The sequence below is a fragment of the Cinclus cinclus genome, chromosome 20, assembly GCF_963662255.1.
Source record: "Cinclus cinclus chromosome 20, bCinCin1.1, whole genome shotgun sequence".
Taxonomy (NCBI): domain Eukaryota; kingdom Metazoa; phylum Chordata; class Aves; order Passeriformes; family Cinclidae; genus Cinclus; species Cinclus cinclus.
In genome coordinates, this window is record NC_085065.1 from 4,797,535 (window position 1) to 4,816,118 (window position 18,584).

General features: G+C 41.5%; 1 protein-coding gene across 6 annotated transcripts in view; it reads left to right on the forward strand.

Moving 5' to 3' along the window:
- The window catches only part of TNRC6C (trinucleotide repeat containing adaptor 6C), a 99,826-nt gene that overhangs the window by 11,971 nt on the left and 69,271 nt on the right, over positions 1-18,584 (forward strand). For all 6 annotated transcript variants that reach the window (XM_062506508.1, XM_062506507.1, XM_062506509.1 and 3 more), the window contains exons 2-3: positions 7,886-7,985; positions 8,870-8,891. In XM_062506508.1, the coding sequence (XP_062362492.1) occupies positions 7,923-7,985; positions 8,870-8,891 (85 nt within the window). In that variant the 5' untranslated portion in view covers positions 7,886-7,922. The remainder of the gene's footprint in view (positions 1-7,885; positions 7,986-8,869; positions 8,892-18,584) is intronic.

The window sequence follows — 18,584 nt, forward strand, 5'->3', positions numbered from 1 at the left end:
CACCAGGAGCAGCTGGAGTGTTAAACAAAACCAAAAGGAAGTCTCTAGATGAAAAACAAGAACTCCAAGCCCTGCAAACGTTTACTAGGACTTGGCAGTGCTCAGATAGGGGTTCTTCAAACTTCTGGCTTCCCAGTCATAGTTCATCTGCATCCTTAGTTTATAAAACCTTTTCTTCTCTGGCATTTCCCCCCTCTTCCAGTCATTGGTACTAACCAGTAGAAGCTAAATCAAGGCCAGGTCGGTGCACTTCTGAAAAATATCTTGAATTGAATGATATAGCTACCTGTTCTGCTTTATTTTTGTTCTAATCTAATCTGCTCGAGTGGTTATTTACCTTACGTGTACATAAAGGAGGGTCACAGTAACTTAACACTGGGTGAACTGGAAACTTCCAGTGGGAGCCCAGGCCCTGCAGCACACACTAGCTGGAATTCTCCTTTTCTCTCCTTGGGGCCCTGCCAGGTTTTTATTGCTCTCCAACCAATATTCCAAAGTGGCATCTTAGAAACATCATGTGCTACTGCTGGAAACGCAGCCTTGAGACCGAGCATGGAACAAAGAAGCTCTTTCTAGTCCTGGAATTTCTATTTTACAGGTTGTAGGAGCAGGATCATTAATTTAATCTTTTGGACAACCTAAAATCTGCTCTAGTTTCACCAGTTTTAATTGAATGTGTTGCTTCTCACACCATGTTCTCAGCTAATGCTGTGATGTTCTTGGTTGGTTTTGAATGGCAGCTACACTCTGCTCCTGCAGAGACTCCCAGTTTGGTGGAATTTCTAAGTGACTGCAGGAATCCAGCTGCTGCCCCTGTTCAGGAGCTCAGTTTTTTGTTACACACTTCAGGATAAGTTCACCAGAAACTGGAGGTATCAAACTCCCAGCCCTCATCTGTTAGCAATGGATGATACCTTGATGTTTCAGAGGAAGGAGTCCCCTGTCAAGGCAAGTAATCTATTAAAGGCAGTTAATTGCAGGACAGGGGCATAACTGGACAGTGAGAAACCCTAAAACATGGGCTCAAAAAATCATAAATCGAGGTAAAACAAAACTTTTAACTTCATTTATGATTCCCTACAGGAGCAAATTTGCACCCAGACTTTTGAATTAAGGGTGTAGTTTCAAGCTGTGTGCTCACAACTGTACCTGTAACTGTTCCATATACTTACCCTGTCCACAGTGCTGTGGCTGGGGGCTTTCCCCCACTAACTCCCTGGAAAGGAGATTGTAGGATTTCACTTAGTAAATGGCTAGAGGCCTCCAGTTCCCTGTCTTAACTGTTTTTGTGTCTAGAGTCAGCGTGGCCTTGTATCATTGTTGCTTCATAAAAAAATAAATCTTCTTTGCTTTTTGTGTTTTTTCCTCTTCTCCAAAGGTATATTTATAAAGACTCTGTATACATTTTATTGTTGAAGGTTTTTAAAATGCTTCAGTGTGGAGGATTTTTCTTTTTGCCTAATCCAAATCTTCTTTGTTGCAATTTAAATTCAGTGCTACTTACCACAGCTAAAGGAAAAAGATTTTACTCCATGCTTCTGTTCCTCTATCTTTAACACCTTTTTGAATACCAGGGTTATGATCTCTTTTAGATTAAGTGAATCCAAGTCAGAAGTTTTTTCCAAGGGCCTGTGCTTTTTTGATTTCCTTGGTGCTATTTTCTGGGCTCCCTCCAGCTGACCTGTGTGTCTCTTGCTGTAGGTAGTCCCAAACTGGACACAACACAGCAGCTGATGAATTTCTGACCATCTGTGATGTTGTTGTTTTGCCTTTGGAGTGAAATTCACTATAGCACCTGCTTTTCTTCCTCCCCAAAACTGGTGTTCTATCACTTGTTCCCTATGCTGTATTTATATAGGATTATTTTTCCTGCCAGACATGGTGCCCTGCACTTTTTCTCACTGATCCTCTGCCTTTTTTCTACATTTTGAGTTCATCAGGGTGTTTTGAATATTGTCCTTCTTTAACTATTTTGCAGTCCCATGACTTGATATATTCTGGAAACTAAGTAAGTGGATACATTTTTCCAGCAGCAAAGTGGTTAATAAAAATTTTGCTGCTGGATGTGTGGCACACTGCAACAAAAATTCATCAGTGGGTTTTTACTGCAATTTTGTTACATACCTTAACATTATTAAGTAATAGTTCTTAAAACTATCAAATAATAAAGCAGTCTTATCCTCACTAACAAAAATCTCCATGTGGATTGAAAAATCAGTTATGTAGTTTGATTGCTTCTCTTTACTCTTTTTCAAAAATACTTTGGACTAGGCTGTAGGGGAAAACAAAAATCAGGTTGTTTTTCTCACCACAAATCCTTATTAGCTCTTGCTGATGTTTTTCTCTCTTCCCTTGTAAGTTATGTGCACAGTCTTTGCCATCTGCTGCTCTTCCAGAGTGCCATCCATGCACCTGCTCGTGCTTTAGGTAACCTGCAGTCACTTAGACATGTTGTTCCTGTGGTAAATGACAGAAGCCCAGCCAGTGGGGAAAGGTCCCATTTCTCTCCAGAATTTTAAAGCTGTTCTTGCCTTTGCTGGCTTTATTTCCTCTTCGGAGCGGTAGCAAAATGTTTAGCTCCATCTTGTTTTCTTCCCTGTGAGTTTTTCTGAGAAGCCAGATCATCTCAAATTTGGGGTGAAGGGACTCATAAACAAATCCTGAGTGTCCTGCCTGGTGCTGTATTCAGCAGCCCTTGGGAAGGAAGCCAGAATGGCCCATTGCAGCAGTGGAGGTGGAGATCCTGGGACAGGAGCAGCCTGGCTCTGGGTGCTTTGCTGCCCCTGGCACCAGCTTGGCCAGAGCCCCATGAAATCCCTGGGAGAAATCCCTGGGAGAAATCCCTGGGAGAAATCCCTGGGAGAAGTGTCGTCATCTGCGGGCTCCGCACCGGTGCCGGCGGTTGTTGGCCATCTGTTCCCTGCTGACCTCTTTAGGGAGAAAGAAAAGTACTGTCACTTCAGCCCTCTCAGGGTCATCTGTCACTGCTCCTCCTTTCCCACCCACAATCAAAACTAATATTTCCTTTTGCATATTAATGAAGCAGTTAAAGGTTGATTAGTTGTTGCTTTTTACACGCACGGTACTCATATTTTTCTGGCCTTTCTCAATTTGTCCCCGTGTGTTTGTGCTGGGTTTTTTCATATTTGCTTCTTATTTATTTGACCTAGTTTTGCATGCTGCTTTCTTTTTTGAGGTGATTGGAGAGCTTGTAATTAGGGACCAGCTTGACTCTTCTTGATTAATGACTGAGCCTGGATATCAAGGGAACAAAGCTGGCACTTTAACAGTCACACCAGCTCCTTCCCTTCACTCATATTTACTCTGGAAAGGTCACAGAGCTGGACTGTGTAAAGATAAAGCAGGAAACAAAATTAGCAATAGGCAGATACAGAATTTTAGTTTATTTCTTCCAGCACTTGGGAAAACAAGGATTGCTGATGACCTCTTGCTTTGTGCAGGATTCCTGCCACACGTGTGGATATCTGCATTGTTGTTTAGATTCCTGGTGACTTCCAAGAAATAGCACCTGCCTCTTCATATGGGACAGTATTTCAGGTGTCCTGAAGTAATCAAAACCTGCCTTTCTGGAGCTTGATGCTCTTTCTTTGGTGTTAATTTTTGATCCCATTTCATCACTACCCTTCAAGCTGTTTTCTGCCTTCAAGATTCCAGCCACTTCTTACAATCAGATTTTGAAGAATGTCCCAAGTAGTCATTTTCTTCCTGTTTGAAGCTGTATGATACCAGATTTGGAGAACTTGTCTTTGATAGCTTGAGTCTGTGCTATCCAAACCCTCTATTATCACCTGTAACAATGCATGGATCTAATAATTCCTACCATAAAGCCTCCACAGCCTGCATCTGGATGATTATTTCCCAGTTCCTGACAATTCTAGTCTAAAGATGTTCTTTTTTTCCATTATTTTCCCTCCCATCAGCACTATTAGGAAAAATGCCTGTGCAGGAATGCACAATGGCCTCTTGTATGGTGAGGGACATTAAAACCAGAGCAGTGCTCAAGCAGTTGTGTGCAAGTTGTAGGATTTCTGTCAGTAAGAGCAGCTTCCACAGCTGTCAAGGGAGTTTATTCCAGCCTAAAGTAGGATTTAGGGTACAAGAGGTATCTTGGAATTAAAGTATGGTGGCCAAACCATAGACAAAGGCATCTCTAGGCAAAGATTAGGAGTGTTGTGCTGAAAAGGCAGTTTTCCCATGTTAATGAATAAACCTTCAGTATCTTGCATATACAACAAAATTAATGAGTTTGTTGAGGTTTGGAGCAGTGTGACATAGAGTGACAAGAGAGACAGGTCTCTGTTTAGCCCTCAATTACTGCAGGAACTTCTGAACTCTAAAGCACTGTATGGGCAATAATCCAAATAGAGTCTACCTGAAGGTTGTTGAAGAACACTGTTCCCAAAGGAATATTGCAGAATGCTGTCAGAATGTCCCCTCAGTGCTGATCCACACTACCAGCTGTGCCTTAAGCTGTGGAAGCAATCCAACTGGAAAACTCAGGTTCTTGCTTAGCTTAAAAAATAAATCAGCCTAGGTTTGTTAATTTTTTTAAAAGGGATAAATAAACCTTTCAGCAGCAGGCACTGACAGGCCAGAGGCACAGTGCTGGAGTTGTTGTGGCCATGACCTGCAGCTCCTCCTGCTTTCCTGTTCTGGGAGAGCTCTCAAGCACATGCACTTTAAAGATAACCTTGGGTTAGGCTTGGCTTTCATAAGCGATTTGCAATCTGTGAAAACACCACTTCATTCTGTAGTAAAACTCCTTGCTCATAAAAATCCCTCCCTATTGAGATCCATATGTAAGAACAAGACAAACTCCTACAGGGATATTCTGAGGCATTCCTGCTTTAGAACATGAGCTTTGTATTCATAAATGTTTTAGCGTGTTTCCTGCAATAAAGATTAAATTGTCGCTCAGGAAGTAAAGCTGCAACATGTGCTTTTGACAACGTAATCAAACTTTATATAGCCATGTTTTTATTGTTTTCCTTTTGTTTTGCTCTTAGATGACTAATTTCTGCCTAAAAGTGACAGCAAGAGTTGCCATCTGAGAGGCCGCTTGGAGCTTTATTTCTATTTTAAGCATATTTAAAGCACATGTATTCAGAAGTGTCATTATGTAAATCACTTTCGAAAATTGAGCTCCATTAAAAATTACAGTATCATTTTCTGAGCTAATCTGAGGCTATTTTAATCTCAGAAATGAAAAAATAACCCCACAACCAAACCTCAGGTTTTTGTGAGGAGTGGCACTTCTATCTCTGATGTTGGAATTGCTGTGCTAACGTGGTAATAGAATACGTTGTATTCTTGGTAGAGCAAAATATTTGCTCTTCTTGGATTTGGAAAATCCACTGACATGATGCTTTACCTGGAAACAAAAATTGATAGTGGAGTCCAGTGTAAGGAATGATTTTGGCAGAGGTGAAAGTCGATCTCCAGGGTTGTATATTTTAAAGGCTTGGTTGGACCAGATGATCCTTAAGATCTCTTTCAACCTTGTACTTAAGGAAAATAACTTAAATTAAAAAAAAAAAAAGAGGCCTAACAAGGAGGTTGGGTAATATGTACTTTTATAGCTTAAAGAAAACTCTGCATGTTAAGCAGAGTGGTGGTGGTGGTTTGTTTTTCTGTGTGGTTTTTTGTTTCTGTTTTTAAATACTGCCCTGAGTATTGAAGGGGATTTAAATGTAAATGTGGTGTTCTGGAATAGCTGTAATGGCATGGGGTTTCTTAAGTACTAGCAAGAGGAAACCAAAAAGTTTCTCATTTTACATGGACTTGTTTCATTCACCTGCTTTCAAAAACCAAAAAAAAAAAAAAAAAAAAAAAAAACAAAAAACCTGAACTTCCTCTGGCAATAGTCTGACAGCTTGGGGGAGTTCACTGGAACAGGGCCTTTGTAGAGTCTGCTGTGACTTGGGTAGGGAGCACTGCAAATGAAGGGACTGGATGTTGTTTCTTTGTAGTTACTGAGATCCTGGGGACTTCTGTTCTCACTGAGCTAACAGGAATAAAGGCAAATCTATTGCAGTTTCCACTCAGTTTCTTTTGGCAATCTAAGTTATCACGTTTTGCCAGGTCCTAGAAGAAGCCATTTAAAAATTCAGTTTCAAGCACCTTTGTCTTAAGTGCAATTTAACAGGTAATGCAAATCCCCAGCTGCAGTTCCTAAGGGCAGATGTTTCCCAAACCTCGGTTTACAGTCTGGGGTTCAAAAGGTGCCCCTTTGGGACTGACTGGCTTAAGCTGAGCAGTCGTGCAGGTGGTGAATTTTTGCTCATGACAGGAGGTGGATCAGTATTTAGAAAACAGATGCCTAATGCCATTTCAGCTGTCTGGACCTCCAGTAGTGCACCAAGAGCTCCCAGATGTGCCCAGCCTCTGGCTGCTATTCCAGACCCTGGGTCTTGCCATATCTCTCACTTCTGTAAATAGTCTGAGTGCTGTGAAGTGTCTTAAAAAGGCACTAACACCTAAATTTAGAGCTGTGAATTGCTTTCTGTAGTGTTTATAGTTTGGGGTGACGCAAGGAAAGGGAATCTGCTTTTAATTTAGTCTGGAGCTCCATACAGGATCTGTGTAAGCATTAAAGCATCTGCAGTGGCCAGGATCAGTATTTTCAGGCAAGTGAAAAAGCCAAATCCCAAAATGTCCTTCAGCACCAAAATATCAAAAGGCTACAATGTTCCTTTCTTACAACAAAGGGAAACTATGCAGGAAAATGCAAATTTGTTATGAGGCAAAATGTTTCATGGGGAATGTTTGAAGACACAATGTCCAAAATCTGAACAGTGGTTTTCTCCTTTAGGTAAAGAGCAGTCTCACACATTGTGACCAAAAAAAAAAAAAGTTTTGTAACTGAAAAACTTTTTAAACAACAGCAAAGATCCAAACAGAAGGGGGGGGGGGGGGGGGGGGGGCTGCAGGCTTTGGCAAGTGAAATGTAAAGCAACAGTAAATTAGTCTAAAAGTGGTCTTGAGGAGTAATTGGAAGACATTGAATCTAATAATAGTGATGGTAATGGCTTCAGCCCATCAGAAAACAGCCTTCTCAGAAGATCTGCAAGGCTGATAAATGGTCAGGACCTGAAAAGCTGTCAGGGAAGATAAAGTAGTTATAAAGAAGTAAATGAATTATTTGCATTGGTATTTATTGAAAAGGATGTTGGGGAGGGTCATTGCTGTAACCATTTATTTCAGTGATGGACATAGGAAGCAGAGAAAAGAAGGTTTCAAATAGGTTTTCTTGATTTGGAACAATTCAGGTTAATTTTTAATCAAAATGATACTGGAACAGTCTTGTTTTGCATTAGTGCAAATTCTTCAGCTAGAATTTATCGGATGAACACAGAATACGATTATTGGAATTCATCTGGGCCTTAGTTTACAACTCTTGAGAACAAAATTGATGTGTATGGAAAATTAATACAGCATGTATTTGATAGAAAAGAGAAAAATAGTTGCAAAGTAATGCACTTGCTCGTGATCTTTAAGGTATATTGTGAATCACAGCTCCTGAAAGCCACCAGAGCTTGCATTAATTACTTGGGTTTGGGTTTTTTTTTCCCAGTTTCAAACTTTCTTTCCCTAGAATATGCTAATATTAAACAGTATTTATGAATGGTTGTGGAAAGAGGTTCCAAATAAAATCTACCCATTCTGGATTCTTACTGCCTGCTATTTTGTTTGTTGGGAGTTTTAATTTTGGAGCAGCTCTTTTTGAGTGCTTTTATTGCAGCCTTGGAAGCAGCCTTTTTTAGACATGAGATGTAGAAAGTTAGCAATGCAAATATGGATTATTCACCTTCCTAGAGAATCTTCATCTTACTGAAGAGCTCTTCCTAACCTTTGTTTTTATCAGGGAGAAAGAACAAGAAACACAAGAAGAGGAACATTTGATGGAAGAAAAGAAAAAGAAAAAGCAGGAAGAAAAGAAAAAGAAGGAAGGTGCTCAGAAAAAGGTTTGTTCATGTTCCTGTTGTAATTGATCTCTTCTTCACTTTTAAATGTGAGTGTGGGTACTGATTCTGCAGCTTCACTTCTGGGAGTGAGCCTGGCACAAGTGATCATTGCCACTGGCTTGGGGAGAGGCTGTGGTCCCAGAATCCCTGCCCAAGCAGCAGTGCCAGGGCTTTGGCACTGCCCGTGCTCTCCGTGCCCTGCTGGGAAGGGGCTGCTCCACACCTGCCTCCCGTGGCCACTGCTCAGCCACAAGTACCTGGAGCAGTCCCAGCCAATGCTGGAGACACTCTGGGATCCCTGACTCATTTTCACTGCTGTGCATTCTTCTCTCTCATTTTCTGGATCGCACAGTTAGTTTTAATTTGGAATAAGAATTGATCACTGTTTTTTCCTGGATAAAAATCAAGCAGCATTTTAAAAAAGGGTTGATTTCCAGATTAAAAAATAAACAGGTCTTCTGTGAAAGCTGATAGTGTGAGTGGACTCATAGGGATGCTGGACAAGGTCATGGAAGTTAATTCTGCTGGGGTCTCAAGGGTTCACAGACATAGTGTGGGTCCAGAAAGCCTCTGATCCTCAGGAGAGGGTGGATGGGGCTGCTCCCCTCTCTTGTCATTCTTTACACTGCTTCTTTGGCATCTTCTTTGGCATCATCTTCACATCTTCTTTGGCATCTGCTTCTGGCTTCAATCAGACAGAGGTTGCCATTCCCACATTCCTGTCACATGGAGTTAAAATAATGTTCTCTAGTCCTTAAATGAAACAAATGCCTGATTTATGTAAGCAGTTTCTGCAAAAAGTTAGGCCTGCAGCCCTATAATTGTTAGGTATAATTTGCAGTATTGACAAGTAGTTGATTTGTTTTGTTCTTCTCTTCTTTCAGGCTGCTGAACAAAAAACCAAAGGTAAATTCCTGTTTATTCTTTGTGAAATGATTGATATTTTTATAAGCTTGTTTTAAAAATGTGCTTGTACTTTTTATGCATTGTGTCTGTTTAATGAGGGGAGTATATCTTACTAAGATTGTTATGTTCCTAAAGTTTTATTGGGATTCTCAGCATAAGCTTTGGCTTATCTTGCTGGGTATTCTACAGCAGCCTTTTGACAAGAATATATGGATTAATTTTCTGTGAACCATAACACAGCATGTGTCATCTCTTTTGTCAAGACAGATGCAGTTTTCCATTTAGTTGTTAGTAGTTATTTATCTGTTTCAAAGACAAGTAATTGCCCCTTTCCCCTTGCACAATTCAGCTCAATTGAATGTGTAAACTCAATTCACAGAGCTTAGGAGAAACTATTTCCCCACCTGCCACCACTGCCTGTTTCTCTTTCTGTGCGGGTTTTCTGCCTGGGGAGTGAGTGGAGCTGGTTTGCAGCAGGGTCAGGAAGCAGCAGAGGTAAGGAATGCCTTCCCCTTTGGGGGCAGTGGGCTGCCAGGTTCCCCAGGAGAAAAGGTAATGAAGCTGTGGCTTTCAGAAAGGTGAGGAAGAGAGGCAAGGTAATGTCTCTCTTCTGCAACTGATGGCTTACAGATATTTTTGTGTCTCTGTCCTTTGATTTGAACAGTTCTGAAGCAGCTCAAATGCATTGTCATTTATTGGTGGGTAATGAGGTGACAGACAAGCAAGTGGAGCTTCCCAGAGGTCTTTTTTGGAGTCCCAAAGACCGAGAGTTAGAGAAGAGCCAAGCCTGACATAAGGGGTGGACTAAACAACTTACGTTTCAAACACTTCTCATGATTTAGACAGCAGAAATTAAATATTACTTCAGTAGTATGAATTCAGAAAAAGAAAGTAATAAGTGTATGATGAAGATACTGTAAAAGTAATTGATTGAAACTCTGTCCTTTCCTAAGTTTTTCCTATTTAGAAAGTGAGAGGTCAGAAAGTTCTAGTTGGAATTCTGTAGCATCTGCCCTGTGAGATCTCATGCAGTTTATAACACTGGATTTTACTTTCAGGAAAAGGGAACAGAGGTATGTGAGTGCTACCAAAACTTCGGTACATAAAAAACTTTGGAATTAAGATACATGAGAGCAATTTCTATCTAAATGGAAGATTTCTGTTTTCACAGTATTGCTTGTTTTGTTCTCTGTATCAGCTCATTTCTGTGTGAAGAGGTTTCAGTGTTCTATAATGGATTATAATGACTTTTTAATATCACAGTTCAGCAGCAGATGTTTTTGCTGTCAGGGTAACTAAATTCATTTTCACATGTTAATGCAGTGGCTCTTCATTTCTTTCACTAGTGAGACACAGAGCCTTCTGCTTTCCCTCTGTGGGGTGTTACTATTTCTGTCTCTGTTGTGACAGCTTTGCTTTTAATTGCTGGAAACTGCCACGTTTAAGTTTCTAGTTAATAACTTCAGTTTTTCAGGTATGCTTGTGAGTTTTTCTTTCAAACTTAGGGACTGCATTTCTCCATCTGTTGGATTTTTTTGGTTCACTGTCCATGTGTTTAAGCATCTTCTACTGCTATAAAATATGAATCAGGAAGAAGACAGCAGTGAGTAAGGATAGTTATGTTAGGGATTAGCAGCTTTGGCATTTATTATTTCATCTGTCAGAAGCAGTGATGGAGCTTTTTGTGGTTCAGCATCTTTGGAAATGGGAACCTGTCCTACAGAGAACCCAAACCTCCTGTTCATGCTCAGGGCAGGGGCCAGGGGTTATTTACAATCCTGTAAGTGACCCTTCCTTGAATTTCCTTTGTCTGGCAACTACTCGTTGCTTTTCAGGTTGCTCTGTGTTTTATTTCCACTTTTTAGTGCAGTTCCTTACCTTTGTCTTTAGGAGGGATGTGCATGAGCTTGTGAGAGGTAGCAGGAATTTTTAAAAATGCATAAAATATTAATAGAAAATTAACGAGAGGAAAAACTGACTGAACTTTTTTCCTACAATATTCAGAGTTGACTGAATTGAACTTTATTGCAGTGCTGCACCCAGTGCTTTGTTTGGATACATTTTAAAGGTTGAGTGACACATGCTACTAGAACTAAAAGGCAACACAGAGATTATCATTGAATTTAGTTAATTTATTTCCTGTCTGGGGCACAGCAATTAATTTAGTTGTGATGACAGGATGGCAGGGTAAAACTGAGTGAATGGACTGCAGCAGGTAATGCACGCCAGAGGGCAGGAAGTATTAAATCAGAGATTAAAGCTGGACTGGAACTGGACATTTTGAAAAATGTAGATTTGGCTAGGTGAGATCTTTATAAATATGACTTAACGAAGCTGTTTGTGGTAACTTAAAAAAAATTGCTTAATTTTATGTGTATGTCATTGATTTCTGCAGCTGGGTTGCCATGGCAGTGAGAGGTGCTTGCACCGTTGGGTCCTAGGGGAGAAAAAGAAATCATACAAGTGCAGGTGGGATCTGGAAGGGTTTTTCAGTTTGTTTTTCAGCCGACTGGGGCAGGGTGTTTATACAGTCCCCTGTTTGCTCTCAGCAGTGTTTGTGGAGGAGAAGGCACTTTGCTGAAGTGGGTAGGAAGGGCCAGGTGGTGGGGCTTGAGAAGGAGGGAGGGTTTCCTGTTTGGGTTGGTTTCTTCTGTGCTAGAAACCTGTGATCAAGGTCTAATTATTTTTAATTAATAGTCAGGTTTTCATGGATTTGTCTGTCACAGAGACATGGAGTTGCTGTCCTGGCCAGTAATGAACTCGTGTGTTTTGTAGAGCTCTGAGCTGATCTGGACTGCTGCAGTTCAGGCACTGGTGAGGCCTCAGGAAAGAGAAAGGAAGTAAGAGGAAGGAGGTTTCCTGTGGGGGTGTGTTTGTGGTGTGTTGTCAGTTCAGTCTTGCTCTGAGGCCTCAGTCCCAGCTGAATGTTTCCATTTGTGATGTGGAACACAAGCCCCTTCCAAAACAAACACACATTCCACCCTTAGGGGAAAGGTATGTGGCTGCTGCTGGAGCCAGGGCTAGGAAGTGCTCCCTCACACAGCTCTTGCATCTACTGAAACAAATTGTTTTCTTCTGTTTAAACAATGATCCAACCCTTTAAGTCTTCTCTACATAACAGCTCCTTCAGTTTCTATTTTTTTTTCCCTGCAACATTGTTTGCCTGAGTATTTTTGTGAGGCTGGATCTTTTATAAATACCCTGTTGGCAACAATTCTGGAGAATGCGTGAAAAGAACAAAGATTGGAGAGCTGATAAAGACCTGAAATGTTTCTCAATTACTTGAAAACAAATGAAAGTAGTCTTCCTGTTCAGCTGGAGAGAAGCACTGCAGAATTAGATGAGGTGGGAAATGAGCAGGTTTTTATTGCACGTTCAAGTTGTTGTTCTTTTATGCTAATTTTTTTGAGAGCAGGACTATTGAGCACAGGCTGTTAGTGTTTATTTTACATATGTAAACTCTTGCCAGTTTATGTGCAGTTGATCAAGAAACTTTGTGTATAAAGGCTTTTCTAATGAAGACATTCAGCTGTAATTGTGAGCTCTGTTCTGTATGGTAAAGGATCCTAGTATGGGAATGGCTGTTACTTAATAACTACAGGGGCTTTAAGGGACCTGTGCTTGTCATAAATTCTGTCAGGGTGTGTTTTACTGCCTGCTGCTCTTCTAGCCATCCTCCTGCAGGTTTAGTCAGCACAGGTGATCAGTTCCTTGCCTGCTTCACTCCTCTTCAGCTGAATGCATTTGTCTAGAGCTGATATAAAATAGCTTAAGTGGTTTGTTACTCAAACATTCAGCCTGGTAATTGAAAGGCAAAATATCCATTCGACCCTACAGCATTATCTGCAGGAAAGGTAAGTGCTAAATCTACAAACAGAGAAGTAAAAACAGTTAAGTCTATACACCACAGTTAGTCTAACATAGAAATTGATTTGGTAAGTAGTTTTATTAGAAATGCTAGCTGGAAAATATTTTTATCCCTTTACCATAAAGCAGAGATGGTCAATCTGTGCCTCTTGGACCTCCATGATCCATGTAGGTCTGTGTGGCATATTCATGGCATGGGACCAGGAAAGGAGAGATGGGCTTTCCAAGGGAAAATGGGAATTTCAGCTCACTGCTGGGGGATGATGAAGCAGCATTGCAGAAGCTGGAGGGGCTGCAGTGATCCTGGGATTGATTCAGCCTGTCCAGCACTGCCTGGTCTCTGTTCCAGTGGTGCAGTGGCTGCTGAGCTGAGCATCCTTCCCTTCCATCTGTGGTGTGCTGTGCAGCTGTCCCCTCCCCCAGGCTGTCTGGGCTGTGTGCCTTGGGACTCCTCAGTGTGTGATGATTTTAATATGCAGCTTGCAGTCAGGGAGCTTGTCTGCAGCCTGGGAGATTATTCTGCCAAGGTTGAGGCTTTCATGCATTTTATTTTGGGGGACTGAAGAGAGAACATTTAACAATGTGTGGTTGTTGGATAAACTGTTGTGGTGTCACAAATGCTGGCATACTTCCTTCAGGGTTGTCTGTTATCCCACAAGAAGTGCTGTATATTTTACCTGGAGGAACATGGTCCACTCTATTAGAAAGGGGAGTTAAAGGGAAAGAAAGAATGGATAAAAATATCTGAGATCCCATCCCCTGCTCTGGCATTGCTGTTGGGATGACAGGAGTAGCAGCATACCTGTCTCCAAAGCTGGGTTATTTTAATTACCAAATCAGCCATGTAGATGATTACATATTTTAAATTGATTCTTTACTTACCCTGTCCAAATGGGCTGTTAGAATGTTCTCTGCCTGTGCTTGTGTGTGTGTGTGAATCACCTTCCTTTAACCTCCATTCTGCTCATACAGAAATGAAGTTTGTGTATATTGATAATGTGCTCCTTCTGGCTCTGGTAGATGTTACTGGTTTTTAGTGGTAGTTCCATAGGAAGGAACAGAAAATGAAACTTCTTAAAGAATCTTACCAGGATTTTAAGTAGAATTATGACAGTGTGTAACACAATCAGTCTTTTTTAAAAGAAAAGTCTTGAGTTTTTCTGGTTCGTGTCATATTATTCTAGGAACCTGCAGAGGCTTTTTCCATAAGATTAGAAAATGTGTTCCAGCCTAAAATCAGGTATGATTTACAACAGATTTACAACCTCTGACTCATTTGAGTATTTATAGCTTGTGCTTGAATATCTGCCTCTGTCATCTTGTTAGTTAAGTGCTGTGTTTGTACTGAACTGCTGCACATTGTAGTGACAAAATGTGCCATAAATCATCATTGCAGTAGGAGGGGGAGCACTGCAATAAGTTCTTCAATTAAATCTTAATATGCAGTCACTTGATAACTTAATGATAACCTGTGGCCATACATTAAGGCTTTGTAACACAAAAATGTTTTCTTTTTGATAAACGTTATCATGGGGGTGTTTTGCTGTTATAAGTATCTTTAAACAAACACGAATTTGTTCATAAAACCCACTGAGATATCGCTTCTCTGATAGAGGAGTAATTACCATTTTACAGCCTGCACAGAATAGAGGATGGAGGTAATTTGTGAGTCCAGTACTGGGTGAATAGGAGCAGAAAATGCAAAAAGATTGGAGCAGACAGGAGGAGTAATTTGCATAGTCAAGGAGACAAAGCAAGAAGGATGAGCTGGGAGAGTTGGACTTAAATATTAGAAAAAAAATCCTTTGGTTTCCTACCTGTTTTTCTTTCAAGTGGAGAGACTGTGGCAGGCAGTAGTTCAGTGGTATTTAATAGGCTTTTTGCTCTCACAAGTGCAAGAAGTATTACAGGTATCTTCAACATTGCCATTGTGAAGTGAAGGAAAAGGTAAACAGTAAATGTATGAATAATCTTTGGTAAACTTTATTTGGGTTTGTTGCTCTTTCTGTGTGTGTCTTGCTGGTTTGCAAGTCAAAGGTGCCCAAGGAGAGATTTCTATTGTGAATTGGTGTCTTTTTGCATGAGACAGGGTTTGTCAGAGCTGGACATCCTAAGCACTGCAAGCAAGCACTGACAGTTCTGAAGGTTTAAATCTTCTGTAGCTTCTGGGAAGCTGCAGATTTCCCAGCTTTAAAGAAATGCTCTTTTCAGACAACAATACACCAAAGCAATTAGTACAGGTTTTTGATAAAAAAATTTATCAAAACTCTGGGGTGCTTTGAAAATAAAAGAGTAACCATGAAGTATATTCTTCCTAATGTACTCCAAGCTTGAGTTGCATTTACTGGACAGCTTCCCCCTCAGAGGTGCTTCATTGTCCTTGCCTGGAGTTGCTGCTGCTTTGCTCCAGTAAAGCACCTCCAGTCCTGGTCAGTGTTTGCCTTGTGAGCTTTGCAGATTGCTCATCTGGGAATGGAAAAGTAGGTAAGGGCTCAAATAGGCACTCCTAGTTCTCCTCAGGCAGTTTTTATTCTCCTTAGAGATGGCCTGTTGCAGTTGGATGTTATGCAATTTTGGGCATAATTCTCATAATAAATATAATAGAAATAGCTCATAATAGAAATACAGGCAGAATATTCTTTTTCTGTTTCCTCAGTTAAGAAAGATATGGGTTTTTCAGGTTGAGGATGGCAAGAGCCTAACCTGTAAATAGTTCTAGAATTAGACAAAAATAGGAGCTTTCCAACACTAGACACAGTTGGTTAAAAGCACTTTTCAAATGCTTTAGGTTGTAAGGGTTGATGCCCTGCTTGAAGGCAGCAGTACAGCATGTGCATCATCAGATTTTTCTTTAGCATTGACCATTTCTGGCCTAGGACATTTTCTCTCCAAGAATACCCTTTGAAGAGAGTGTAAGCACAGATTAGGTAAGATTGGCTTTTTTACTCTAGACCTAATTATCAGGGTGCCCCTTGGTGGGAAGTGCTCTCAGATAAATCCCAGTTTGCTTTTTCCCAGCAACAAAACTGCCAATACAGTCGTTGACAACTGGATATTTTAGAAGATAAATTTTAACCCAGCTGCACAGTGATAATGGTGTTGGTTATGATCAAACTGCACACTGGGTTATGGGTATTTATTTATCTGCCCACAGTGGGTACTTTGCTTTCTGCTGCTGTTGCCCAGTGCAGTGTGTGGAGCATGTGGGCTGTGAAATGGTCAAACTGCTGCTCTTTTAGCATTACAGCAGTTCAGGCATTGGCAAATGCTCTATTCTTCATCAGTCTGCTTGTAAAATAACTGTTTTCCAGTTATAAATAAAATGTTGTCTGATATTTGCCCTCCATCAGAGCATATATGTCTCATCCTTTGTAAGATGCCACTTTTGTATCTGCTGATAGCAGCAAACACCCATCCCACATCCCCTCCCCACCCAGCAGAGTCTCTGATTTGCTTCCTTGGAAGTGACTTGATAGCACAGCTCACCTGTTCATCAGTGTGCTCCTTTCTCCCTTTACTTTCTGAACTGTTGTTCACTTTTATTCTTCTTTTTAAGAAACAAGTCCATGAAGGCAGTTTCTTCTCTGTCTTGAGGCCTGGCTCATGCAGATTTTCATGCAGAAGGCAGCTAACAGTTTCCCATGAAAAAATAACCTATCAGCTTTGATTTATCTGCAGTGTGCTGACCACTTTCCATTATTAGATTATCATCTTGCTACCTGGAGGAGGCTTGTAAGGCATATAAATATAATGTAGATAAGATCTGCAAACTGTGAGCTGGAGGAGAGGTTCATCAGGAAATGTATTAGCTGGCTTTAGTAATGATTGTTTTGAGATACATGCCAGGTTTCTAATTCCCTTTTCCCGGTTTTCTGATCCCTTCCTTGGGAAGGATGAAATCCACTTTGAACTGTAACACTAGTACATGCTCCTGGAATAGTTACAAATGCTGGGGAGGGTTATCTGGGGGAAAAGAAGGGAATGAAAACGTGGTTTTGATTCTTTTACACCGTGTGTGAAGCGTTTGGCCTGAGGGACCTTGTGTTCTCTTGTTGTCTGTCTGGTGTTGACATTCCTCTACTCTGAGAACCCTTGGCTTCCCTGTGTTTTGCTAGATTATTTTAATGTTTCTCCTGAGTTGTTAAAGGTGGTAGCCCATACTTCACAAATCCTACATGACTACTTAAAATGTCTGTTTAGCCAGCTCACACTCTGATAAATGCTCCGAAGCTTCTGCTCAGGTGTGCATCGTGCACCTGATCCTTCAGGTTCTTCCTGAACTGGTTCAGGCAGTGCAGTGTGCATTAGCATCTGGAGAGGAGGTGATTTTTCCTGCAGGCATCCTGCCCGTGTGGGGTGGCAGCAGTGGCTCATGCTCAGCTGCCTTGTGGGACCTGTGTTGAACAGCACCACGCTCCTGGCTGGCACCCACTGTTATTATTGCTTGCCCAATGGGAACAGCTGAACTTGGTGTGACTCAGGCTCCTGCTGGCCTCTTCTCTGGTTCACAGAATTGTTCTCAGTTTTATCATAGTCTCCTGAAGACCTGTCCTCCTGTTTCTAGGATGTTCTTAATGTTTCAGGCATAATTTCTGATTGGGCTGCTGTTGCTATCTTTTTTTCATCAGTTTTTATGGAGCCAGCCAGACTTTTCACCTTTAGGAGGCTAGCCAGGGTCTCATGAACGTCTGTTTTGAAGCACATGAGTTACTAACCTAGAGAACTGATGATTCTTCAACTCCATTTAAAGTTCAAATGCCACCTTGAGGTCTTACTATCACAGGACACAGGACGAGGTATATCCTTTTAGATGAGCAAAAAGGGATTCAGATTTAACCCTCTCCCCTCTCTCAGACAGGCCCAACAGATGTTCTTGAAATATGTTTTGATTTTTGTTGGAAAGGCATCTTCATATTCAGCTTGTCTTTCCTATAACTTCGGCCCTTTTCTGTTGTCTGCGTGGCCCAGGGGAGCTGATCTTCTCTTCCACTGCAGAGACCTTTTTGTATCTCCTGTTTTTTCCTTAACAGCCTGTCCAGTTTTCCCTTGTGCTCCTGTTTTCAGGCTGTTTTTCAAACCATAATAGTTTTTTTTTTTTTCCTTTGGAAGTCCTTCCAGTTAGTGCAGGATTATTTCTTAAATGCAGTATCTATATGTTGTGGTTTAACCCCAGGCAGGAGCTTAACCCCTCACTCACTCTCCCCTGGCAGGATGCGAAGAGAATTGGAGGAGTAAAACTGAGAAGACTCATGGGTCGAGATAAAAATAGTTTAATAAGTGAAGCAAAAGTCACACAGAGGCAAAGCAGAGCAGGGGTTGATTCCCCACCTCCCATGGCAGGCAGGTGTTCAGCCATCCCTGACAGCAGGGCTCCATCACAGGGAGCAGTGCCTGGGGAAGACAAACACCATCACTCCAAACATCCCCATCTTCCTCCTCCTCCCCCAGCTTTCTGTGGTGGTCATGACACCATGGGGTGTGGAGTATTCCCTGGGGTCAGCTGTCCTGGCTGTGTCCCCTGCCAGCTCCTTGTGTCCCGCCAGCCTCTGGCTGGCAGCGTGGGGTGAGGAACAGAACAGGCCTTGGCTCAGCAGTGGTGAAAACACCCTGGTTATCAGCACAAACCCAAACCACGGCCCCACACCACCTACTGGGTGAAAATTAACTCTGTCCCAGCCAAAACCAGCACACTGTGGTTGGAGAGTTATTACGTAGCCTTTGAGTTAATCTCAAACAGTAACCAGTAGAACAGTAACCTGCTGCCGTTTCCAAGTAAAACCTAAGGCTGATTTATATTTTCTGTGCCTTTCAGGCTCACCCCGTTGC